At 38.9% G+C, this 24,174-nt stretch overlaps 1 protein-coding gene across 1 annotated transcript in view; it reads right to left on the bottom strand.

Moving 5' to 3' along the window:
• The window catches only part of LOC102930188 (inter-alpha-trypsin inhibitor heavy chain H4), a 40,247-nt gene extending 16,290 nt beyond the window's left edge, over positions 1 to 23,957 (bottom strand). Inside the window, exons 1-15 of the mRNA XM_043551137.1 lie at positions 23,883 to 23,957; positions 19,304 to 19,464; positions 18,668 to 18,772; positions 16,686 to 16,848; positions 16,473 to 16,583; positions 15,595 to 15,723; positions 12,629 to 12,745; positions 10,586 to 10,754; positions 9,207 to 9,332; positions 7,330 to 7,511; positions 5,850 to 6,032; positions 4,884 to 5,023; positions 4,165 to 4,322; positions 3,578 to 3,610; positions 2,097 to 2,165 (exon numbers count right to left, since the gene is read on the bottom strand). Of these exons, the coding sequence (XP_043407072.1) occupies positions 2,097 to 2,165; positions 3,578 to 3,610; positions 4,165 to 4,322; positions 4,884 to 5,023; positions 5,850 to 6,032; positions 7,330 to 7,511; positions 9,207 to 9,332; positions 10,586 to 10,754; positions 12,629 to 12,745; positions 15,595 to 15,723; positions 16,473 to 16,583; positions 16,686 to 16,848; positions 18,668 to 18,772; positions 19,304 to 19,464; positions 23,883 to 23,957 (1,921 nt within the window). The remainder of the gene's footprint in view (positions 1 to 2,096; positions 2,166 to 3,577; positions 3,611 to 4,164; positions 4,323 to 4,883; positions 5,024 to 5,849; positions 6,033 to 7,329; positions 7,512 to 9,206; positions 9,333 to 10,585; positions 10,755 to 12,628; positions 12,746 to 15,594; positions 15,724 to 16,472; positions 16,584 to 16,685; positions 16,849 to 18,667; positions 18,773 to 19,303; positions 19,465 to 23,882) is intronic.
• Positions 23,958 to 24,174: the final 217 nt, after the last annotated feature.

The following is a 24,174-nucleotide window of genomic DNA, read 5'->3' as shown; positions in this document are numbered from 1 at the left end:
GTGCTATGATTTTTGGGTATGAAAAAAACAACCAAAAAACGAAGGCATGATTTTGCATGACTAGTACTGCTTGTTCAATAGGCCCAAAACTGAAATAACAAGGGTGCTGCAAATCAGAATAGAGGTACATTGATTGAGCTGTGCAGGCAGACTAGGAATGCTATAAGCCAGGAAGGGGACATATTAAGAAAGAAAAGTTGGGGGAAAGTTTACAGTGTGCCTATTAGACTGTCACAGGCTGGCTGGCTAAATTGTAAAATGGCATTCCATAACAAGAGGTGGTAATATGATTTAAAAATAAGATTTAACAACAAATGAAAATAAATCCTAACCAAGCCAAAAGAAACATGAGTAAAGTTTCCCTCATTTACTGCAGGATAATCAAGTTCTTTATGATCAATTTTTGAGATTGTCCTCAAAAAGCCATCTTTTCCCATGTTTTTACTACAGGAACTTCCATACTAGAAGACTCATACTGCTTCAGGTTCTACTGACTGGGAATTGCGGCACTTGTGACTTTCAGTTAGTCACAACTAGGCTAGCCAGACGAGACGAGTGAGGGGGGATCTGATAACAGCCTTCAACTACCTCAAGTGGGGTTCCAAAGAGGATGGAACTTGGCTGTTCTCAGTGACGGCAGATGACAGAACAAGAAGCAATGGTCTCCAGTTGCAGTCGGGGAGGTCTAGGTTGGATATAAGAAAACACTATTTCACTAGGAGGGTGGTGAAGCACTGGAATGGGAGGTGGTGGAATCTCCATCCTTAGAGGCTCTCATTCCCCAGACAAGTGAAAGTTCCTATTAAGGCCACCTTCTATGGCTTGCTTCAAACCGGTATTATTTGTTCCTTGCTTTTGGCAGTAGAAATAAGTAATTTTTTAAAAAATACAAAAATTCTAATACATACTCTCATGTAACTGCCAAAGAAACCGTAGATGCTACAGATTATCTCTGAATTGCTTCCAGAAGATAAAATGAGTTATAGAGATTTTCTCTATTCAAAAACTAGTTAATTATAAGACTGCTCTGTGCGAGAAAATATCACCATTGCAAGTTGCAATACTGTTTGTTTCAGCTACACCAGTGAAGCAAGATGACAAACAGCACTCCGTGCAGGGTTCTCATGGTTCCCAGCACAGGTCCCAACAGCTGTCAATAAAGAAGTCACTGAAGATAGTGGAGGAGGACTGTGAGATTACACTAAATGAACCAATGTTACAGTAATGCTAGGACTTAATGGCCACATTGCAGCGGCGCAGTATAACCTGATGCAGGACATACAATGTTGGAGAGACTTGCTCTGAATAAGTATTAAGGTGCTGGCAACACTTGTGCACCATCATGGCAACTTGTGTATTTGGAGAGGAGGGGACAGATTCATATACAAGTTCAAAGATTGCACAACCCCTATTCAGGGGATGTGAAAGCTGGTACAGTCCCCAGGCAAGTTAGGGCAGCGCTGAGGACTGTCCGCCACAGTTGCACCTTTACTGTAATGGCCGTTGTGGTTTTTGCAGGGGTGCAAAATTGCCAAGGCATAGGTCTGCCCCAACCATGCCTCCTCCCTGTCCCAATATGTCCCTCCCTTTGGCCTACCTCTGCCTATCTGGCACTTCAAACCAGAAGTGTCTTTGAAACGGTGATGACAGTGGAAAATTTCTCCAGTATAAACCAGCCTAGCAACACCAAAAGATCCAGGTTGCAATGTAGGGCATGACTATTAAAACAACAGATACAAGTTTCCCCAAGAATGTATAGGTCCAATTCTGCTCCCTTTGACATTAATTTTTACTTCAGTGGAAGCAGCACCAAGTTCTGTCTATGCCCTATGTAATTTAGACCTAAAATCTTGAAGTGTATCGATTAACAGAATTAATTTTTTATGTGCTAGCAAACCCCCAGTTTTCATTTTGAAACATGCGACTTTCAGAGAACTTAACTGTTTTTTATACAAATGGGCTACAATTTTAGAACAAAATATATGTCTAATTTTTCACTACAATCAGCATCACTAACTTGAGATTTCAATGTTTGAATACTTTAGGTTATTATTTAAAGAAATAAATTCTTTAGTTGGAAAAGTAAGATAACTTACACATACTCTCATCATGATGCCTTCTGTAACTTAAGACTTTCTTTTTATGGATTTTTGAGCGTTTGTTTCCTGGTGGCAGAAAATAGAGTCAAAAATCACTTAAAAAATACAGCCATTTATCACTTCAAAAGTTTTTTTAAACTCTTAATACTCATATGAGTAAAGGCTACAGGACCAGCCCTAAAAGCTTTAGAAAGAGAGACTTCCTACTTTGGGGGCTAGATTATTCTCACCATTCCCTAGGTGGAGGTTGCTGCCCTTCTATTGTTCATAATTTACATTCTACCCCTATTTCAATTATACATTTCCCAGTAAATATTTCCTCAAATAAAAACCAAAACCTCATTTTAATATATCACAGCTAATAGGACCAAATCTGAGCCTATTCATGTGTCTCTAGAAACTACCAGGGGAATACACACTTCATTTCTTCTGTAGGCCAACCTCATTGCGTCCTGCAATGCTTCCTTGCATCCCTCTATTCTCCCCCTGGAAGCTCCCTGTGTGCCACCTCCTCATCCTCCTTTATTTCTGGGACTCTCTGGAATGTCCCCCTCTCTCATGCCAGGGGCTCCGTGTTCCCCTCTTGCCCCCTGGAGAGAGTCTCTTATCATCATGTCAGATTGCCAGGGTCTGCTATTTTCCTCCACATGCAAGGGTCTGCATGCACAGCCATTCCCCTTCACCAATACCCTCTAATTTCCCATTTTCTTCTTTCCACCATGCCAGGCCATCTGTGTTCTCCCCTTCCCCCCATGCCAGGTTCACCAACACCCCCCCCCCCCGACCCTGTGTCAGGGGCTCTTTTGGTCCCACCGGACTCCCCTGCAATTTCCCCCTTCCCCCACCATTATTATTTCTTTTCATTGTGTCTGGGGGATAAATCATTTAGGGTGTCAACATGTTAAACTCTATTGGGATTGTTAAGAGATGAGTTAGGGTGTTTTTATGCTGGAAGATGTTAATGGGCACTATCAACCAGTTCTTTGACCAACAGACAGCTGCAGAAGTGCCTGAAATTGTGGCTCTACTAAACAGATGGACAAAGCTCCATGTGTCCCCTGTTTTCCCCCTTCTGGTTTTCCAGTTTTCCCCCATATCAATAAGTCTCAGAGTAGCAGCCGTGTTACTCTGTAGCCGCAAAAAGAAAGGGAGTACTTGTGGCACCTTAGAGACTAACAAATTTATTTGAGTATAAGCTCATGAAAGCTTATGCTCAAATAAATTTGTTAGTCTCTAAGGTGCCACAAGTCCTCCTTTTCTTTTTATCAATAAGTCTGAGCTCATTCATGCCTAGAACGTTCCTTGAAATTTTGAAATTGATCAGATGCAGCATTCAAAAGTTATCACTTTACAGGCAGGCTAATTTTCCTGTGCCTCCCCATGTAGACAAGCCCAGAGAAACGCTATGAAGTTGAGTGGAAGGCCTCAAAAGCTTGGCCAATTAAGGAAAAATTACTTGAAGAGCTGAGATCACTTACCTGAAAATCCAGTAAATCTTGACTTCTCATTATCTAGACAGAGGAGTGATGACAGATTAGGATCATAGCTTCAACCACCAGTTGCTGATGTACTCAAATGTGTTTCAGTAAACAGGAAATTGAGGGAAACAGGAGGGGTTCATTGTCTGAATACCATGGTAAAGAATTTGTTTTAAGGGAATTGTAGATGTAGTAGACAAGAGCCCTATAAGAAGTGACATTCTTTCTAGCCTCTGCCCCTTACTTCCTAGTTTCAGTTTAATCATAGAGAGAAATGAGCAAGATTTTCTTGAAGTGGGCAGGGAAGGAATTTCAGCAATAAGCATTTGCTCAGTATTAATTCATGTAATTAACTACTTATTTACTACTTCCCCCTCCATTTAAATAGTAGCATCCATTTTCCACCTATATTGTCCTTTTTCTTCTACTTCAAAATAAAAAACTAAATGCGAGTCTGAAATTAGACTTGCATTGTGTAACCTGGTTTACATCACTGCCACCGAAAACTGGATCATGGAGATAACGGATCTGCAACTATTGATTGTATTGTTTGTAACTGAAATAGTATCATTCCAAATTGAATTTACCAGATTCAGTCGGTTTATTTGCCAGCTGGAGTTTCTGTTGATCATCAGGTTTGGTGACCACCAGGGAAGTGAGAGGTGTAACAAAACTGTACTTCAGAGACAGCTCCAAAGCTCGGGCCACATGCAGGTTTTTTTGCTGTTCCTCTTGAGCTGAAATACTAACGTTGGCATTCATGTCTTAAAAAAATAAAGTGAACTTTTCAGCTGACTATGAGTCAGGGGTCCTCAAACTTTCTCCGAGGGATTTTCTAGTAACTTTAAATATGAGTAATCCCATTAGGATAACTCAACTATTCATGCCTGTACAATTATGCCCATGCTCATGTGTTTGCTGTATCAGTAAACATACAAGTGGACCTTGAAAATGCATGCTTTATGGACATCCCTCCATCATTTGTGGTTGGCAACACCTACACTGGATATATACTTGACTGTACTATGGAAGCTCAGTATAGTCCATATAAATAAATACTATAACATTTCAAATAATAGTCCAAAACACAGCAGCATATAACACTGTCACAAACTGCAAAGTATTGGATCATTATTATACAGTACTGAAGTATTCTTTTCACTGGGTATATTTTTAAGGCTATGTGCAGGAATATTCACACTTTCCTTTCCCATCATGTGAATAAATAATCTATGGTTTGTTTTCATGAAGAAGTTTATAAATTCATAATACATAACATGAGGATTTTATTAGTTTATTAGCTTACGATTTTTCTAGCAGCTGTTGAATGGTTAAGTAAGCCCACAATCTCTCAATGAAATTTCCAAAAATGTACTTCTGATGTTGAAATACTTTCTCCTTTTCTCTTACATTTGCTTCGTCCTTAAAAATCAGCTTACTGGTATGCTAAAAGAGAGAGAGAGAGAGAGGTTGACCCTCAAGAGATAATTTAAAGACAATAATATTTTTAAGTTTCAAGACCTTACCCAGTTTAAAAAATATATATTTAAAAGTTCCAAAAGAGACCAAGCAAAAGAAATTGATGTCAGCTATCGGATACTTTTTCCCCAATGCAATTTCTTAGTGTTTGGATAGCAGGCAGCTGCTTACAATAAAACTGCTCTGCCATATTTAAAGTGCACTAGTGTTAAACTATTTAAATTCAATTATTTATAATAAATCAATCCATACCATCAGAAAGCTACATTCTGTGGAAGATGGATGTTATCTTATTCTCAGTTTAGCTGCCAGAATTATCAAAAAATCTCACTCTTTACATGATTAATTAAAATATTTTAACAAGATATATGCCTCAATGGAATATAACAACTTAGATCTCAAATGCCCATGAAATAATTTGTAATCATAACTGAATAACTTTCAGAAGCTCCAGGAAGACTAAAAGAAGGAGCAGCTCATAGGACATAATAGATGCTCTATTTGTGCCATATTAGTGATTACAGGATTTTATTATACTCATATCTGACATTTCTTCTTCCTTATAAATAAACCATTGTTTAGAACATGTGGTGATACTTTATGGACCGATAGGACTTCTCTCTGGTCCGTACATATCAGAAGTAGAGGTGAACATAAACTGTATACAAGATATTTTAAAAAAACTTTTATTGATGTACAGAAAAGACCATAGACATTTCAAGAATATGTCCCTTACAGTATACGTACAAGTTTCTCTTTGTGTAGAAAACTCTCAGAATTTATAAGTACTTACTGACTGAGCTTGAATTTCCACTGGCAAAACGTCAAGTTCATTGTCAATTTTTCCAGCTACCATAATTTCAGAACCATCAAAAAACAGTTTGAAACTGTTCTGAGTTAATTCCAGGATGGAATTTTCTGGATACTGTATTTCAATATCCTTTAATATGGGAGTAGCCACTTCTTGATAAAAGCCCTAGAGAGAGAGAGAGAGAGAGAGAGACCAAGTGATTGTATAACTTACTCTAAGTGAGTAACCTGTCAAATATTTAAACACATCTCAAAAGGTCTGGTGTTAATTTTTCTCTTCCTACAAAAATATATTAGGAACTCCCTTTATACTCTGCCTAGTCTATTAGTATATATGACTGGATTTACAGGGATTTGGATTTCCATGGATAGTGACACAGGGAATCTGGTGGATTACCTGTGGTATCACAAATTCTGTTTCACCCGTGTGCTACTTTAATTCCAGTATTTATGGGTGACTACATTTCACATTCTAATTAGTGAGGAGGGGAAACTTCAATAGGTTCCAAGGTTCAGTTCAGATGGGCACACAGAAATACATATATATATCTGATTCACTGGGATCTGCATAATGGAAACTTCACAAAATAAGCCTTGTTTGGCAAGGGTTAGTGAAGTTATTTTTCTGATCAGACAAGCAATTCCACATAAGCTATATTTCTCATGGTAATTTGGTACTTCAGTATCCACCCAGAACTAAAAAATGCAGGCATATGGAGAGGGGACTGGATCAAACTTTTTCAAACATTCAGAAAACTTTCAGGTCAGTTTTATTGGTGAGAGTTTATAGTTGAGCTTGACCAATGTGCTTCCGTGCTGTGTATCAAATTACAGGCTGGTTGCCTAGAGCTTTGGATAGTTATCTTTTTTGTTTTAGAAACAGAAATAAATAAAACTAAAAAATCTGAACCAGGGATCAACATTTCTACAGTATCATTTCTATTAGAGAATGAATCTTTCTGTAGCACTAAATGACAGATTTCATCCCTTCGCACAGAATTATAATTTTTCACTCATTTGCCCAGGAGAGATGGGAGAATTTCAAGATTTGGCCCCGTATGCCACAAACATTTTCACTCTCAAAACTGGCCTTTCATTTGGACACAAAATTTGAGGAGAAAACTGATACCACTTTTTGCTCTCTTTGAGAGCCCACAAAGGTTTTCATTTGTATTGGTCTCACAGTTAAGAGTTTCCTGGCATGCCTTTAATTGATTTAAATAGGCCAGAGTCACTAGTTAATATGGCACCTTAGAGACTAACAAATTTATTTGAGCATAAGCTTTCGTGAGCTACAGCTCACTTCATCGGATGCACGTAGCTCACGAAAGCTTATGCTCAAATAAATTTGTTAGTCTCTAAGGTGCCACAAGTACTCCTTTTTTTTTTTGCGGATACAGACTAACATGGCTGCTCCTCTGAAACTAGTTAGTATGTTTCCTAAATTATTAACAGAACCCTACCTGGAGCTGCAAATCTGAATCAGAGTCCTCATATATACGACGAGCTATTCCTCCGTTATCGAGGGCCATCTTCTCAAGGAACTTGTAACTGACATCAAAACCAAAGCCAAGGCAATAGAGGACATACTTTCCTTTGATAGCCTTCTGTATATTTTGTTGAATTATTTCAACACCTTGAACACCTGTTATTAAAAAAATGAAAATACAGTGTGTGTGTGTGTGAGAGAGAATATATATATGTGTGTGTGTGTGTGTGTGTGTGTATACAGAGAGAGGGTTTTTTTAATATAGAAAGACAGCAATGAGATGTACTGAAAATTTTGCTTCAAACATCTTATGAATAACTCAAAGAAGTAAAACTTAAAAAAAAAAGTTGTTGAATTCTGCTTAGTTGAGGATGAAAATACCACTCTGCTTTCTCAGTGACTGGGTCTAATTCTCCAGAGAGACCTAATGCACTCATATAACACCTATTCTTCTTCTTCAGATCACTCCAGTTGCGTACAGTGTTTTACAAGATACATGGGTTAGACATGTCTCCAACCCAAGGAACTTACAAATTGATTTGGACAGATGCAATACAAACAATTAAAGGTGGAGGCACAGGGATGGAGGTGGAAGACATTAACAGAAATTATACATGCATACTGAGAGAAAATAAATTAGCTCGTGTGCAATCCAGATGAAAACTGTGATTTAAAAACTTCATTGGTTCTCTCCCTGCCCCCATTTAGCCACACCACTGTGGTCACTGGATTGAAGCTTTTCATTCAACACGATATTCAAAATCACAAGGAGCCAATCCTGGAACCTTTCCTCACGTGAGCAATCCCATTGATTTAGTGTCACATGGTGAGTCAGGAAAAAAATTAAGGTCTTCAGACTCTCAGTCTCCTGCTTTAACTACTAGACCAGCACTATCTTAATTTATGTAGTAATATTATGGGACAAAGGTAATTTTCCCATCTTTTTAATCTTTTAATTTTGTTTTTAGTTAAAAAAAAACTCATTTGGATTATGAGAGTCAGTAGACAGGCCTACCACTTATGGGTTTTGCATATATAGGGGGTCATGGGTTGACTCTATCTTGCAGTCATTGAAGAGAAGCCTCATGCAAAACTTTGAAAATCTTTGTTCAGAAACAACTCTGCTCATTTCAGGGCCTGTGATTTCAATGTTTTCTTTCCTAGTTCTAGTTGCTTAAGGAAATTAGCATAAAAACAGAATATTTTGTTTCTTAAGGACTCAACTGAACTTGGTGCATGTTTCTCACATGTCATAATTGCTTAATTGTGTCATCAGAATTAGCTGTTTAATTACTTTCTCACATCATAATCCCCCCATCTTGTAATATCACAGTGAGTTGCTAGTTAACATCAAAATTTACAAAAGATTACAGAATAAACGGTACTATTAAAATATACAGTCAGATTTTGAGAAGTGAGGGGAAAGTGTTGTAACCTAAGCCCAAAAGGATGCACACATATACTACACAAATGCAGCATTGATGTGTGCCCATGGTTTAGCTTCAAGTATGTTGCCTTCAGGTTTCAACCATTCATAGCTAGCCTGCCTCACCTCTCATAGACTGTAAATTGCACAAGGGATTGTGTTTAGATTGTGTTTCTTGTCAAAGGGTGTACGCTCAAACATGCAGACTATTGCCACCATCTCAAGTTCAGCTCTTTCCACGCTCCTTTCACGTATAGTCTGTAGAAGTAGCCTCTCTGCAGTGGACCAAGAATAGGTGAGAACTTCCACCCCACTCCTGGGCAGGAGTTTTCTAGTATACAGACCATGTATGACAACTACCAGAATGTGAACGTAAAAGATGCATAATTAGGGGAGGGGGAATTGCCTTACTGTGATTAACTTACCAACAGTGGGTTGACCATCTGTCAGCAAAATTATCATGGAAATGCTGTGTACTTGCAATATCTCAGCATAGTTGGCCTTATCTAGTGTGTTTGCTGCAGTCAGTAGGGCATTGTTGATATCTGTTCCTACAACAGAGAAAATACACACGATTCTACATCTAAAAACAATTAAAAGAACTCAATTAGTTCACCTCAGTTTTAAAGAGGCATTTGACTGGATATAAAAAAAATAAGATTAGAGGAAATTGTAAAAGGTGGCGAATTTTTAGAGACAGAGGATGATTTGAGCTTTTAAGTTACTTGGTTTGCTAATGATGGGTTATATTGAATTGTACATTAGTTATTCAGGGGTATTTTGATAGTATTTTCAGTAAATTATGTGAAGAGGAACATAGACGGGGCCCTTTTTTAGTGTCTCTACAGATCCATATAAAATAATTATTATTATCTGAGAGATTAGAATTTAAGAAATATTACTTGGATTCATTTGAGGAGCCTAAGGATTGTGCCACTCACTGGCGGTCTACATTGGTATCAAATGCTGAGGCCTGAACATCCAATCAAGTGTAAAACAAAATTAATAGCAGAAGAATAGAAAGTAAAATAAACTTTCGGGCATCACTGTTCACTAATGGTTATATTAACCTTTTGCTTACAAAATAGAGCTGTGTGAGAACTGGAATGTCCATTTTACAGAAAATTCTGTGATTTTCAAATTTGTTTTTGTTGGAAATCAGAACAAAACATCAATTTTCCAAATTTCCTTTGAAACCAACTTTTTGAAAAATTTCTGTTTCAAGTCAATTAAAATGTTGCATTTAGATTGAGTTTATTTTTTAAAATTGTACTATATATTATAATGTGTTATATAAAATAAAATATACCTTTAAATGTTCTTTCAAAATGGAAAATTGAAACATTCCATTCTAATAAGGTGAACCTTATCAAAACAGTTCATTTCAATTATTTTAAAATTAAATATTGTGGAACATTTCAATTTTGACATATTGGCCTTTTCTGAGGAAAAATGTTCTACTGGAAATTTTTCAACTAGCTCTATTATAAACAATCGTACGTATAAAAAGGAAAAACTCCCTTACACCTTACATTTCATAACTGTAGTGGAACATCTGTATATGTGCACATAACAGTTTACTTGCCAGTCTTCCTGTCCCTTTTCATCCCTAGTATTTATTAAAAAATAACTAGTACTTCCTGTTTAAAATTACTGTGTAAACTCTTTGAGACAAGTATCATGTCTTATTTGTTCTGAAAAGTACCATATAACATAAATTAATAACAACAGTTTGTTCTAGCAGTTATTTCACATACTCTGTGGTAAGTGTCTATGTCTAAAAGTATTTAGATAGCATGTTTACCTCCACGAGCCATAATAGTTTTAACATATCTTTTAGCACTTTCCACATTTTGTCCAGTTGCTTGTAACAAAGTATTCTTCCATTCAGTAACCAGGCTATTAAAGGTTATTAAGCTAAAATGATCTTCAGGTCTGAGGTCTTCCAAAATCTTCAGGAGAGCATCTCTTGTCTGTTAAAAAGTGGGGGCAAAGCATATTTTTTGTTTTGTATTTTATCAGAATTTGAATTTAAAATGGAGCTGCAGCTTATTAAGATACCTTTATTTTTGCTGCATAGTTTATTTTAAATAATGAGATTTCTCTTCAGAAGAACATAACATATTCCAAGTACAATATTTGTTTGCGTTATACACCCAAGTGCAAATATTGTAATTCACTTTGTAAGCAGTTTCAAATTTATAAACTTCAGCTCATATATAGTTGAATAAGGAAGAATCTCCTGATATGTAAATCCAACCCTTAGGTCAAGGATACATTAGAGACATAATCTAAACTTTCCTTGTACACATCTAGTTTTGCCAACTCTTGCAATTTTATTGCGAGTCTCATCATATTTGATGTTGTTCTTAATTCCCAGCTGCTGGAATCAAGAGACTATGAGAATCTCAGCTTCCATTTTAAACGATTTCTAATTCCCATGGTTGTGGAAAAATTAAAGCTTGAAAACACGAAGTGAGTGAACTTAGTAAAGCTTCAGAAATCAGAAGGCAAATAAAAAGAACCCCAATTTTTTAAATTTATAATTTTATGAGACTTTATGAGAATCTCAGCTTCTATTTTAAACGATTTCTAATTCCCATGGTTGTGGAAAAATTAAAGCTTGAAAACACGAAGTGAGTGAACTTAGTAAAGCTTCAGAAATCAGAAGGCAAATAAAAAGAACCCCAATTTTTTAAATTTATAATTTTATGAGACTTTATGAGAATCTCAGCTTCTATTTTAAACGATTTCTAATTCCCATGGTTGTGGAAAAATTAAAGCTTGAAAACACGAAGTGAGTGAACTTAGTAAAGCTTCAGAAATCAGAAGGCAAATAAAAGAACCCCAATTTTTTAAATTTATAATTTTAAGCCAGTTTCATAATTTTAGGGGGTTGACTCATTTTTTTGGAAGTCTTTGGGTTCACAGTACTGCACAGCTAAACACCAACTTCTGTGACAGTGCCATTATCACTTTTTTATGCAAATTGTTCTTCTCTCTGATCATCTTAACAGTAAAGAGCATGGGCCATAATCAGCCCTGGTGTAAATCAATGGAGTTGCACCCACTGTATTTGACTTGAGTAACGGCTAAAAGGATTGGGTCCTAAAATACGCAAAGCTTACACAACCATTTCAGTAACTTATGCTGGAGAAGGAGGAGAATTTGAGGCGCTGGTCACTGTAATACTATTTGTTCTAAGGACTGGTCACCGAGGCTAGGGTGGAATGGCTTTGAAAAGTGGAATATGAGGTGGAGGATCAGGGCATTTATTGGAACTCCACGATAACGTTATCTTTCAATTTGAGGCCATTACAGGTGACCTAATCTTGTAACTGTTACTGATGCAAATACTCCTACTGAAGACAGTAGGGCCCACTTCCACTCCCAATGAAGTCAGTGAGTAAAACTTCCACTGGCTTCATTCCACTGTGATCTTATTTTTTCCCACTTTTATTAAAACAAAACAAAACAAAAAAACTGAAGCAAAATTTTTCACATGTAAACAACTCAGTTAGAAAGCTAGAACTTTATCAAGATGAGATATCTACAACAACAGCCATGTTAGGAAGTGGTTAAACTTTAAAATTATCAACTTAAATAAAGTTGCATATTCATATTTCCAACAGCAAGATGGCTTCTAGCCTCTGAAAATGTTGCATGTCTACAGAAGTAGCATGAGTTTTAAAACTGAACATCACTGTTATTTCCTAGAGTGAGATAGTGCTGCTGGTACATGAAGCACCTTTAGAAATTACAGTGGACTAATCAGCTTTTCTTTATACAACAGCACAGACACTGAATAAATATACAAATGTAATTCTGTGTTTAAGAAGTGAGTTACCTGTTCAATTTTTCTGCCTGACATAGAGCCACTTTGATCTACAACAAAGATGACATTTTTGGGAAACGTTGGCATTTCACTGGGTGCAAAGTAATGCACAAAATACCCATTTACGATCTGAAACACAAAAAGTTAATACATACAATTTACATCTTGCATTATTGTGACACAGCCACAGGATCAGATCCATCATCAGCCTACTAGTCTTCTAGACAAATCCAAACAGTATTTCCTCAAAATAATTGTTGAAACATACGTTTTAAAGAAAAACAACACCATCTGTATAGTGTAATTCAAAAGACAATCATATCCTGTTTTCTCTACTACACTCAATGGGACTATGCAATTCTTAAGAAGGGTGCTCTTCCATCATAATCAGAATTTTATCAGGACAGTTAAGGTCAAACGTGTAAGCTTTGTCAAAACAAACTTAAACAAAACCCAATATCAAAAAATAGGTTTCCTTAGACTTCTCTTTCAAAACATTCAATAGAAAAGATTAATTCTGAAAGGAATAACATTAACCTATGGTGTCTGCAACCTAAATTTTGCAGTATCCTGGAAACACAGAAAAAAAGAAAATGAAACTGACTAGAAATAAAATTGAAATTGACTAGTCTATTTTCATTGCCCTGACTCAAAAAAAAAAAAAAAAGAAAAAAGCAGAGTAACCAAAACAATAAAAATGATTAAATGTAAATTAAGTTTTGAACATTTTGTATTAGTAATCCAAAAGGTTGTTAGCAACACTATTGCACTAAATATACCTTTAAATCCTCTTCTGCCTTCCTCCCTTTACCAAACTATGCTTTTACAACACAAACTACTCAAAAAACATCCATAACTACTGTTGCAAGTGAAAAAATAATCTGGTAACGAGTGTGAACAGAAGGGTAAAAGGGGGAGAGAATTTAGGTTGTAAGTTGTGGTCTAGAATATGGTATTTGTGGTAATGGTAATGTGATTGTGGATGGAGGATTATAGGGTATTACTGTTAGGTGGCTTAACTTTTCATTTTCCTTGTTTTTGTTGCTTTGTGTCAATTATGTTCTGTGTGCAGCTACCTTATGTCCTTCAAAACCATTTTTTTCACATATTAATTTCTTCATACTGCACGTCAGAGTGTCATATTGAATGAGCCTCAGTTACATGAATCATTTAGTACATCATTTCAGTGCAAAATGTTTTCACTTTAACATCTATTTAATAAAATATAATTTGAGGTTCAAATTATAATTTGTTAAATAGAAATGAAAACCCCCTCAAAAATAGAGAATAAAGTTATTCTTTTGGGTGTAAGCTAGTTTAGGTAAACTGTGCATGTGGCATATGCATAGATAGAGCAGATGAGATTGTTCACTCAGTTGCACCTGCTTGATACTTGGGTAATTCCATGGCATAAGTCTGAAGTAACAGGATGGAGAATCAGGCACTCTCTCATATACATACCACAAACACAATTTATCTAAAACAGCTGAAAAAGAATGTAATTAACAACTTCACTATCTATTTGAGGGTGTTTTTTTTTTAAATTATTTAGCAAGACTGATCTAGGCAACCTGTTAACTATAATTTCCATTTTTAAACATATCCATGTATATAAAATTAGTAAAATTATATAGAAAGTGAATTGCATATTATTCACTTAATTAGGGTGAAGCAGGGCAGTGACCCCACTCCGGTTTGGAAGGGGTTAAAAACAGCCCTGGGAAAGGGCTGCCCCGGGGAGCCAATCATGAGCGGGCTTGGGGCAGCCAATCAGGGCCCGGCTGGGCCACTATAAGAAGGGCTCCTGAAGAGAGATGGAAGTGAGTCTTGCTCCAGTAGTGGAGCAAGAAGGACCTAGCTGCCTGGGAGAGACAGGGGTACCTTGGACAGAGCAGTACAGGGAAAGGGCAGGCTGAGCTGGGGAGCTCTGGCCTGGCGACCTCCCAGGCTGAGGCCTTGTGGCAAAGGCCTGAGGAGGTGCTAGGGTTGCAGGGAGGCAGCCTGGGCAAGAAAAGGCAGCCGGTCCAACCCCTTGCCAGTGATGAGTGGCCATTTCAGACTGCAGTTTGCCCCTGACAGAAGGGGCTAGATGACGACTGGCAGTAGCCACTGAGGCAAAGTGGGTGTAGGGGGATTGGGGGTTCCCCTGGGACGGGAGACCCAGAGTGTGGGGACACTGCAGCGGGGCAGCACCCCAAGGTAAGGGGCACTGTGGTTCCGGAGGGATGTGGGGCCTGAATTGGTGGAGATAAAGGGACTGCAGAGGGGCAGGTAAGGGCAGGGGAGAAACCAGCCAGAGGAGGGTGCTCCTGAGCTGGATGAGCTAATTCCTGGACTGACCAGCAGGAGGCGCGGTGCCGGTGAATGCCCCACCCTGTTACAAGGGCATGTGTTGGTCCACAAACTTTTATAACAAAAATCTTATTAAAATTGTTTTACAACGTAAATAGAGATAAATGTAGAATATATACAAGTAATTACTGTTTAACAGTTGTCTAAATCAAATTCAGTTAATCTCATTTACAAAAGAGACTGGCAACTAATCCTTAGGTCTGCCAGCATTTGAAAATCCTCTTTACAGAAAAATAGTATGATGCAATATAAAACTAATTTGTCAATTGATGGTGCTGAGTGCTTTTTCTGGGTTTACTGATTACCTTCAGCTCCTACTCCTTCTGGATTGATGACTACACCTTTTAAGAATAGCCATGTTAGTCTGTATCCGCAAAAAGAAAAGGAGGACTTGTGGCACCTTAGAGACTAACAAATTTATTTGAGCATAAGCTTTCGTGAGCTACAGCATCTGATGAAGTGAGCTGTAGCTCACGAAAGCTTAGGCTCAAATAAATTTGTTAGTCTCTAAGATGCCACAAGTCCTCCTTTTCTTTTTACGCTTTTTAATTGTACTATAGCACTTTCAGAATCTATCAACCCATGATGATCTCTCTCATTTGCACTTCCAGACATATATTTGTTACCTGTATATCTCCTGCACTGACACTCCTTTTAACATCGTAACGTATGATAAAGTCTCCATCAAGGAGGGTTTCCTCAAGTTCAGGACTCTTCTTTTGTTGAGCTATTGTTGGTTTAAATAAAATATGAGCCTGAAAATTAAACGCAAAAGCAACTAAATTAAGTTTAATCACAAAAATAAATAGCAACTAAAAATAACAGATAAATTCCCATTAGCATTACTCGAAAGGTAGAGAAATATGCCCCTCTGGCCGAAACCTTGAGAGCTAAAGGTTACCAGGTCCAGACACACGCGCTGATCGTCGGAGCCTTAGGGGCATGGGACCCCAGTAACGAGCGAGTGCTGAGAGAATGTGGAATCGGTCAACGCCCCGCTCCGCTGATGGATGCGGCAACTCATGGTGTCAGACGCCACCAGGTGGTCGAGGGACATCTACATAGAACACATAACTGGACATCGGCCATAACAGGAGGGATGAGCTGAAGTGCCAGTGAGAAGCACAGTCAGGAAAGTAATAAATGCTTTCCTCATGGATTGTATTTTCTAAATGGACAACCAACCTAATTCTCAATTACTGAGGGACAGTCTTCACTCATTGATATATTTTGCTTTCCACCACCGAATCTCTGTACAACTTTTCATGGGTGATGTACCCTAGTATTCGGATTCTAATATCTAAACTGTATTGTTAAATCTGTTCACCTAAATTTGGGTTATTGCTGATTATGTACTCTAGGTATCATATGACTTTTAAAAACTAGCTTTATATTTGTGGATAATCTAAGCACTATACCCAGATGTACAGACACTCTTTTCCCAACCTATGTATTATATAATTTTTTTAATATTAGCTTTAATATAATTTTCCTGATGTTTTACCTTGGTCTCATTCTGCACCTTTGTAAGAGCTTCAGTTAACTCATTTGTCATAAAGGTGCTGTCAGTTTCCAGGAAATTTATACCCTGGGGTTCAAAGATGTGGACATCAATCTGAAGGAAAGAAGGAAAATAGGTCAGCATCACTTGGCAGCTGCAGGGTTGCCCAAACAAGGTAGCAGCATTTATTCTTAAAGCCTTCTAGGTATAGCTTACCTGAAAGTGTTTAACAAGCTGCTTGGGTCTGACCTTAAATAACAATTCATACTTCCCCAGCTGTCGCTTCAACAACTCCTCATATATCAGCTCAAAGGTAACCTTACTGTCTGATGCTACGTTGACTGAAACATGAAACTGCTCTAGTTTCCTTCCGGTGGTTCTGAAAATAAGCAAAATTGACATTTAGCTTTGTACTGTGATATTTTCAGGGGATGTTGCCAAAGTTTCTATTTGTCTGGGTTAAAGAGCGGTCAAGTGGCACAGCCAAGGAGAGAGAGGTCACTTTATTTAATGTAAATAAGACTTGTTCACATCCCACGGAGAGTTACTTACCATTTCAAAGTTTTTAGTGTACAGTATTTATTCTATATGTAGGCGATGAGTTTAGATTTGTAGTAGAAACCTAGAGGCACTGGAGTTGGAATTAATGCCAGTGGCAGTAGGATTGAATAACTGGAAGCCCAGACTGAATATTCTCCTCCAGTGCAATGTTGCCTACAGTTCTGAAGCATTCTTAAGTCCTGAACCTACAACAGGTTATGCCTGCGCATGCTGTTACTCCCCAGTGTAGTCCATAGAGCCTTCCATCCTAGCCCATTTCTGGGTGGGCTATGAATAATTTCCCTTGCTGTACCTATTGCTTAGATCAATTTTAATCTAGCAACTCTTTAAAGTGATGGATTTTTAAAACTGATCTGGCCTTAAAAGCAGCAAAAATTACTCTGTGTAAGAGACAGGTTTTGTTTTGTTTTGTTTTTTTTTCATTTTGCCATGGATTTGAAACACATTTTGGTGGTATCCCTTTTTCACCTGAGTGTTTAGCCAAAATTCGGGGTCCTGCAGGTTGTTTCAGTTAGGAAGAGAAATTAACAATGGAGCAATGTATTTCTTTGATACAATCCTATTTATTTACAAATAATGCACCAAGTCCTGTTTCCTTGAACCCAGGGGGAAATCAAACAGCAGGAGCTTTTCTTTGCTCACCTTTCCAAGCCAGTACTCAGCCTCCTAAAGCTCACTCTAGGCTTTTTCTTAGGGCTGTGTACCCAGAGCTTGTTCTGCCATCTCCTTGGCATTGTGCTCACTCTCTGAGGCCATATCTACACTACCACCTATGTTGGCAAAATTTATGTCACTCAGGGAGGTGAATAAAACACTCCCCTGAGTGACATAAGTTTCGCCGGCATAAGTGGTAGTGTGCTACTGCCACTTCTTGGAGGTAGTTTAGTTCTGACGATGGGAGAGCTCTCCCCCATCAGCACAGAGTGGCTACACGAGAGATCCTACAGTGGTGCAGCTGCATCGATACAGCTGTGCTGCTGTAAGGTCTCTAGTGTAGACAGAACCTTAGGCTATGTCTACACTGACAATTGAGCAACAAAACTTTTGTCATTCAGAGGTGCTAAACCCTTCCCCCCCCCCAAAAAAAGACAAAAGTTTTGCCGCAGCAAGAGTCAGTGTGAATAGTGCGTTGTCGGCAGGAGTGTTCTCCTGTTGACAACGTGAACACTGCTCATTGGGAGTGGAAGTATTTGGTTGGCAAAAGTGCCAACAAACAGCAGCTACGTTGCCTGACTTTTAGCAGCACAGCTGTGTCGACATGGCCATATCGCTAAAAGCTGTGTAGTGTAGACAAAGCCTTAGTCTGTTTCTGTGGTGTTTCGTGCTGCTTCACACGAACACACCCCCCTCCAATCCAATCTCCCGCCTCTGAGTTTATCAGATCACAGTAGAACTCCCTCACCTATCTCTGTAGTATTAACTCCTACTCCAGACCTGCATATGGCTTTGTTTTGGACAGAGCCCCCCCATTCAATTGTTACAGCTATCTATTCGATAAGGGATCTCAATTGCTTTGTACATTTCTTCTGAATGAAAGGAAGCTGTTATACCCATCAGTTTCAATGCAGTTTAACCCAATCCATAATATTGAAAATGAAAATCAGAGGAAATAATAGTGAATCAGAACTGCTGCTTACTTGACAAGGCCGGCACTTTGACCGTGTGAAACCGCAATGTCATATTGCTCTTGTGCAGATGCTTTCTCCTTTATTGTTCCCGGATATGTTTCTCCATCAATTGACCTAAAATGTTTTAAAATATTAAAACTGAGAGGTGAGCTCTGCTGGTCTGTGGAAGGGGAAGGGGCAATACAGGGCCCTGTGGTTCTCAGGGCATCTGCACAGGAAGCCCTTAAGTCCCATCTCCCTCCAATCACCATAGCTCATTAGAGAGCCATGGTGTCATTGTCTTTGTACCCTCAGAGACCCTTTGATGAGGTTTGAGGTCATGCAGCAGGAATATCAAGCAGCACTGACCTCTTGAAATTTCTGCAATTAAATATACCATCTTGCTAGGGATATAATAAACTTTGCACAGCAGGCAGGCTAATTTATTGAGCATCACTATATTACATCCAATTTTCATACTCGACTTTTTCAGTCTGCAGACATTGTGTGAGAGAACCTCTGAAGAGCCAACTGCCCTTCCAGTGTTCCACAACTGGTTTTTCAGAATGTTACACTCAGTGTATCATCAGAAAGGTGCACTGATGGTCTAATACACCACAGACGGAGACCCACATTATTAGTATTAGATGTAGCAGAAGAGCCTACATGCTGAAGTTAGTGATGAAAGCTGTCTTAGGTAATTCCACTTCAAAAACAGCCTCCTGGGATTCATTAACCTTGTTGACAAATCTGCTGGTGATAACAGTATGAGCAAATCGAGACGTAACCGTAGAGTCTACATGCAGGCTGTAGATTTCAATGGCATTCTGGAAAAAAAAGAAACACATTGAAATAGACAGGGTGGTGAAATTCAGCTACCACCATAATGAAATGTAGCATCAAATAGTGAGGGGGTTTGGAGGCTGGTGTAATGTTCAGCTCTCTAGAAGCAACAGTGGGCTGTCGGCTTCCTATCTGAGGTAAAAGAGCTGAGACTGATGGAAAAGGCAGATTGATCCTATTTTAAAAGGCAAAACAGAATTAACCATTTGTGGCTTCAACTGAGGATCACACAGGGTGTCATGCTGATGACCATGATCTCTACAAGATTTTCCACTCAATTCACAATAGCAGTGAGTCCTGTGATTTTCCATTCAAAATCCATGATCAAGCTTGCTCATTGCTTGCTCTTTATTCACATCCCCATAATAACCAATTCTATTGTACATAAACCTGTGGCCTGTTCTGCATAAGTTATTCCACAGAGGGCTTTAGCTGAACAGTAAGCCATTCTGAAATTTCTTCCCTCATTGGGTGATTATGATGCTGGACAACTACCTGACCTGACCACCAGGAGAGGACTTGGCTCACAGAATTAAACACCCCGTTGATACCCCTTTAGGTATTTGGCCCAGAGAGCCAGACTGTCTTCCTTGTTTTTAATCCTCTCTCTCTCAAGTAGGACATAGCTGCACATTTTGCAAGCCAGTAGCTTCTGGTCACATGTAATGTTTGGCAGGTTAGAGCCCTGTGTGGGCTGTCTTCTCTGTTTGCACAGACCGAAGGTGCCCTTGAAATGCACCTATTTCAAACTATTTAACTCTTTCAAAGCCCAATCATGATTAGAAAAAAATTGCTGTTTTACAACTTTAACTCAGCTTCCTTAACAGGCTTTCCCTGTGAAAATTTCATCAAGCAGCTCCACTGGGAAACTCTTGGGATGTTCTTGTTTTATTAAAGGTGTTTTTCCATATGTGATGTGGGGCTGTAGACTGATCCAAAAGAATTTGCCAGTGTGTGGGTGGCAGTGTTTCCGCAAAATGAATGGAAAGATTTAAGTCAGAGTTCAACAGACACAGCATTTTTTGATAAGCAGAGTCATGACAAGACTGTAAATCTAAGTTGAATCACAACCAACAGCATCTTTAAGAGTTAGTAGCAAAATTACATATAAAATAAAGAGTTTAGTGTCTAAAATGGATGCACATATATCTTTTTACTTCTCCAAACTGAACCTGCAAATCTTTTAAACTGCTGGTTGATTACTAATTAAAATAATCATTCACCTCTATATTTTATACATAGCATCCATTTTAAAGCTGTCAGTTTCTTCACAGTCAAAGGCATGTCTTCATGACAAGTTTTAATCACATTTGAACATAATTGTGAATAGTTGAGTTAGATAAGCTTACAGTTTGCTGAGCACAATTTAGCAGTCAGCCAACATCATTGACCCAAGACATGTTGTGCTCACCATCCTGTCAGCTATAAAGCAATTCAAAACACCCAGGAATAAATAATTTGTTGCCTCTTTTGCTGGTTCTATAGCTGTTGCCAGAACTGTGTAGACATCAGCCAAGATAATGGTGTACAAACAAAGATATTTGGCAAGATAAACAACTTCAGAATATTTGTAGGATGGAGGAGGAAGCAATGTGATTGGCTAATTAAGATTTCAATCCACACTGTTATGGGACAATGACTAGCAATGATCGTGCTATCATCTACAAAGTACATCGCATATATCAACAAATTAAATCGTGATGAATTAACTTACTGTTGTCATAAACAGACTACAAATTGTGCCCGGACCCATGTCTGCTCCCCCTAACAGCAAAGGGTTAAAAACTTTCCCCTGCACTGCCCCCCGTAGATTGCCTGAAGTACTGCCACTGAATTCAAAGAATAAGCCAAACTAAGAGTAATCACAGGTGTATCTCTCTTTTGGCTGCTGGATATTACCTTTTGTTTCACAGCTGTCCTGGCCCTTAGCCTCTGTGGGCCATACATTAAAGCATGTGTTGTGTCAATATGAAGGACCACCCAGGCAAGGTGGGGTCCAAATAATTGTATTTAGCAAATATAAACAACATGCAAGGCCCAGCTGTGTACTGTATTCACACTGTTGCTCTGGCTAGCTTCTGGAAGATAGTGAGCACCACGAGAGGGCTCAAACCTTTTAAAGAAATAACAATCCTATCACTGCACCCGTGGTTCTCAACCTTTCCAGACTACTTGTACACCTTTTTAGGAGTCTGATTTGTCTTGAGTACCCCAAATTTCACCTCACTTAAAAACTACTTGCTTACAAATCAGACATAAAAATACAAAAGTGTCACAGCACACTATTACTGAAAAATTACTTACCTTCTAATTTTTACCATATAATGAAAAATAAACTGATTGGAATATAAATATTGTACTTACATTTCAGTGTGATACTTGAGCCTGTTTTTCACTTTTGAGCCTTGTGTGACGCCCGAACCCCAGGCAGTGGGACTGACGCATGCAACTTAGCTTTGCAGGGGCCCCTGGGCAATTGCCCTGCTTGCTGGCCCTGCACTTGTGATCTCCTAAACCCATCCCATGACATCCCCGGGCTGCAACCCCCAGGTTGAGAAACACCCGATCTAGATGAGTTGAATACCCCCTGGAAGACACTGCATACCCCCAGGGGTATACCTACCCCTGGTTGAGACCCACTGCACTACACCATCATTGCAACAATCACTGCTCATAAGTACTGTCTTAATTCACAGTGAGTGACAGAGAGATCTAAATGGACTACCACACTGAGGAGAGCAGCTGCTGTGAGATGGTCACAGTTCTCAAATGCTGAGGCCCTTGGCTTCTTGCCTCGCTGCTCACTTGAAGCAAATTCCACCTGTTACTCTTCACAGAAATCAGAGTTACTGTGGCAAAACAGAACCAGCGGAGTCAATTCTAGCTCCATTCAAAACAAGTGGGTAAAAACAAAGCCCTGAAAGAATAGAAGGAAAATAATTATGGCCATTTTTGTGGGGGTTCCCAGTAGCCCCCAAATAAATCTTCTTGTGTTTACTCCCCCTCCCATCTCCAAACATCTTATATCACACTGTGTAGTAACTTTCCCTTTGATGGAAGAGACCTGGACTCTCTCCTTCTAGATCTCTTCTCCATCACTTCATGAGACGGAGTCATTTTCTGTTTGGTTTATTTGTGTTGCTCGGGTGGGTTCTGGTCATAACTGGCCAGTTGAGAATTCCTCCAGCAGGGGCAGAGTTCTCAGTTCATGTAAAAAGTCAGTTGCCCCAATGACCACACAACCTGTTATAGGGTCAGCTCAGGGTGGCGCTCTGCTGTGCCAATCCTCAGGTGATGTATGGTCCACTACACTGGGCATAAATTAGCAGAGATTCTCAACCTATTTACCATTGTGGGCTGCATCCAATACTACCTGTACGGCCCTGAGGATGTCACATAGGCTGCAGCTGTGTGCTGACTGGGCTGCAAGTGGCCCACGGGCCACAGGTTGAGAACCACTGAGTTAGAGCAATCCCAAGACTGCTCTAACCCATACCACAGCCAGCACGTAGACTGGCCCACAGAACCAAGGTGTTGGTCAGACCACCTGCCTTTACCCTCCATCCAATGAATCTCAGATGCAGGAGAGAATTTAGCCCCATGTGTCTTCCAGAAGGCATCATTAGAGAGCAATTCCTGAACTTTTCTTTACTCCCCCCGCAACCCCAAGGCTAAGTATATCATCCCCTCTGCAGTGTTCCCTGGTACCTAGCATCCCAGGAAGCCAACCTTCTTTTTCAAAAGCATCCATCAATACAGCATGTCGTACACGCCACAGGAAAATTGTTTTATAACAGTTTGTGAGATTTTCCAATGTATGAGTTCATTTTATCATCAGAAATAAAGAACAAACATTTAAACATGTTTTCTAAAATTTAGCTTACTTTTAATTAGGCCATTTACCCCACCCCTTTGATAAATTTGTGACACTCCATTAAACACATTTTCAGCTTCAAAGTATTAAAAGAAACTAATTGCCTTCCTCCTTCACATCTCATGGAAACTAATTATTTCCACTAAAGAAGGTAGCAATTTAATGGACCAAATTCAGCCCTGATGTAAGCAGTGGCAACTCCATTGAACATACTCCCCAAGACCCAATACGTCTCCCTCCAAGATTGATCACACAAATGGATACTTAACATTCCCAGGGAAAAGTATGATCAGACAAATCTGTAAATCCTTTAATTCCTACTTACATTTCAACAAACCAGAAGAAAGCCCTTGATAGACCCCTCCCTTGTCACACCACAGTATATGGGTACATAGAGTGGCTAATGGTTCCAACATAAATGAGTTGCATTACATGACTGAATACTGAACATTCATTCATCACTTACATTCTGTTGAAAAGTTAGGAAACCAGCTTAGGCATGCTCTCAATAACAAACAGACTAAATACCTTGTGATCAGTATTTTCTGCTAACACTATAAGTGAGGAAATGACCAGCAGTGCGACAAATGCTTGCCCTTCCATTTTGGAAACACCAGATCTCAAAATGAAAACCTATTTACAAGATTCAGTTAATGAATAACTAGTATCTGGGTTATGTAGAAATTCTGGGAAGACCGTAAACCTAATATTTACATTATAAACCCTGTAAATAACTCGGATCATTAAAAGCATCGTTTCCTAATGGATTTTTTGTTTGGAAGTGTTATAATCCTAACATTTCTTTTATGGGACCCGTACA

This window comes from Chelonia mydas, chromosome 7 (genome assembly GCF_015237465.2).
Source record: "Chelonia mydas isolate rCheMyd1 chromosome 7, rCheMyd1.pri.v2, whole genome shotgun sequence".
Classification (NCBI taxonomy): domain Eukaryota; kingdom Metazoa; phylum Chordata; order Testudines; family Cheloniidae; genus Chelonia; species Chelonia mydas.
This window is presented reverse-complemented; position numbering and strand designations above follow the sequence as displayed.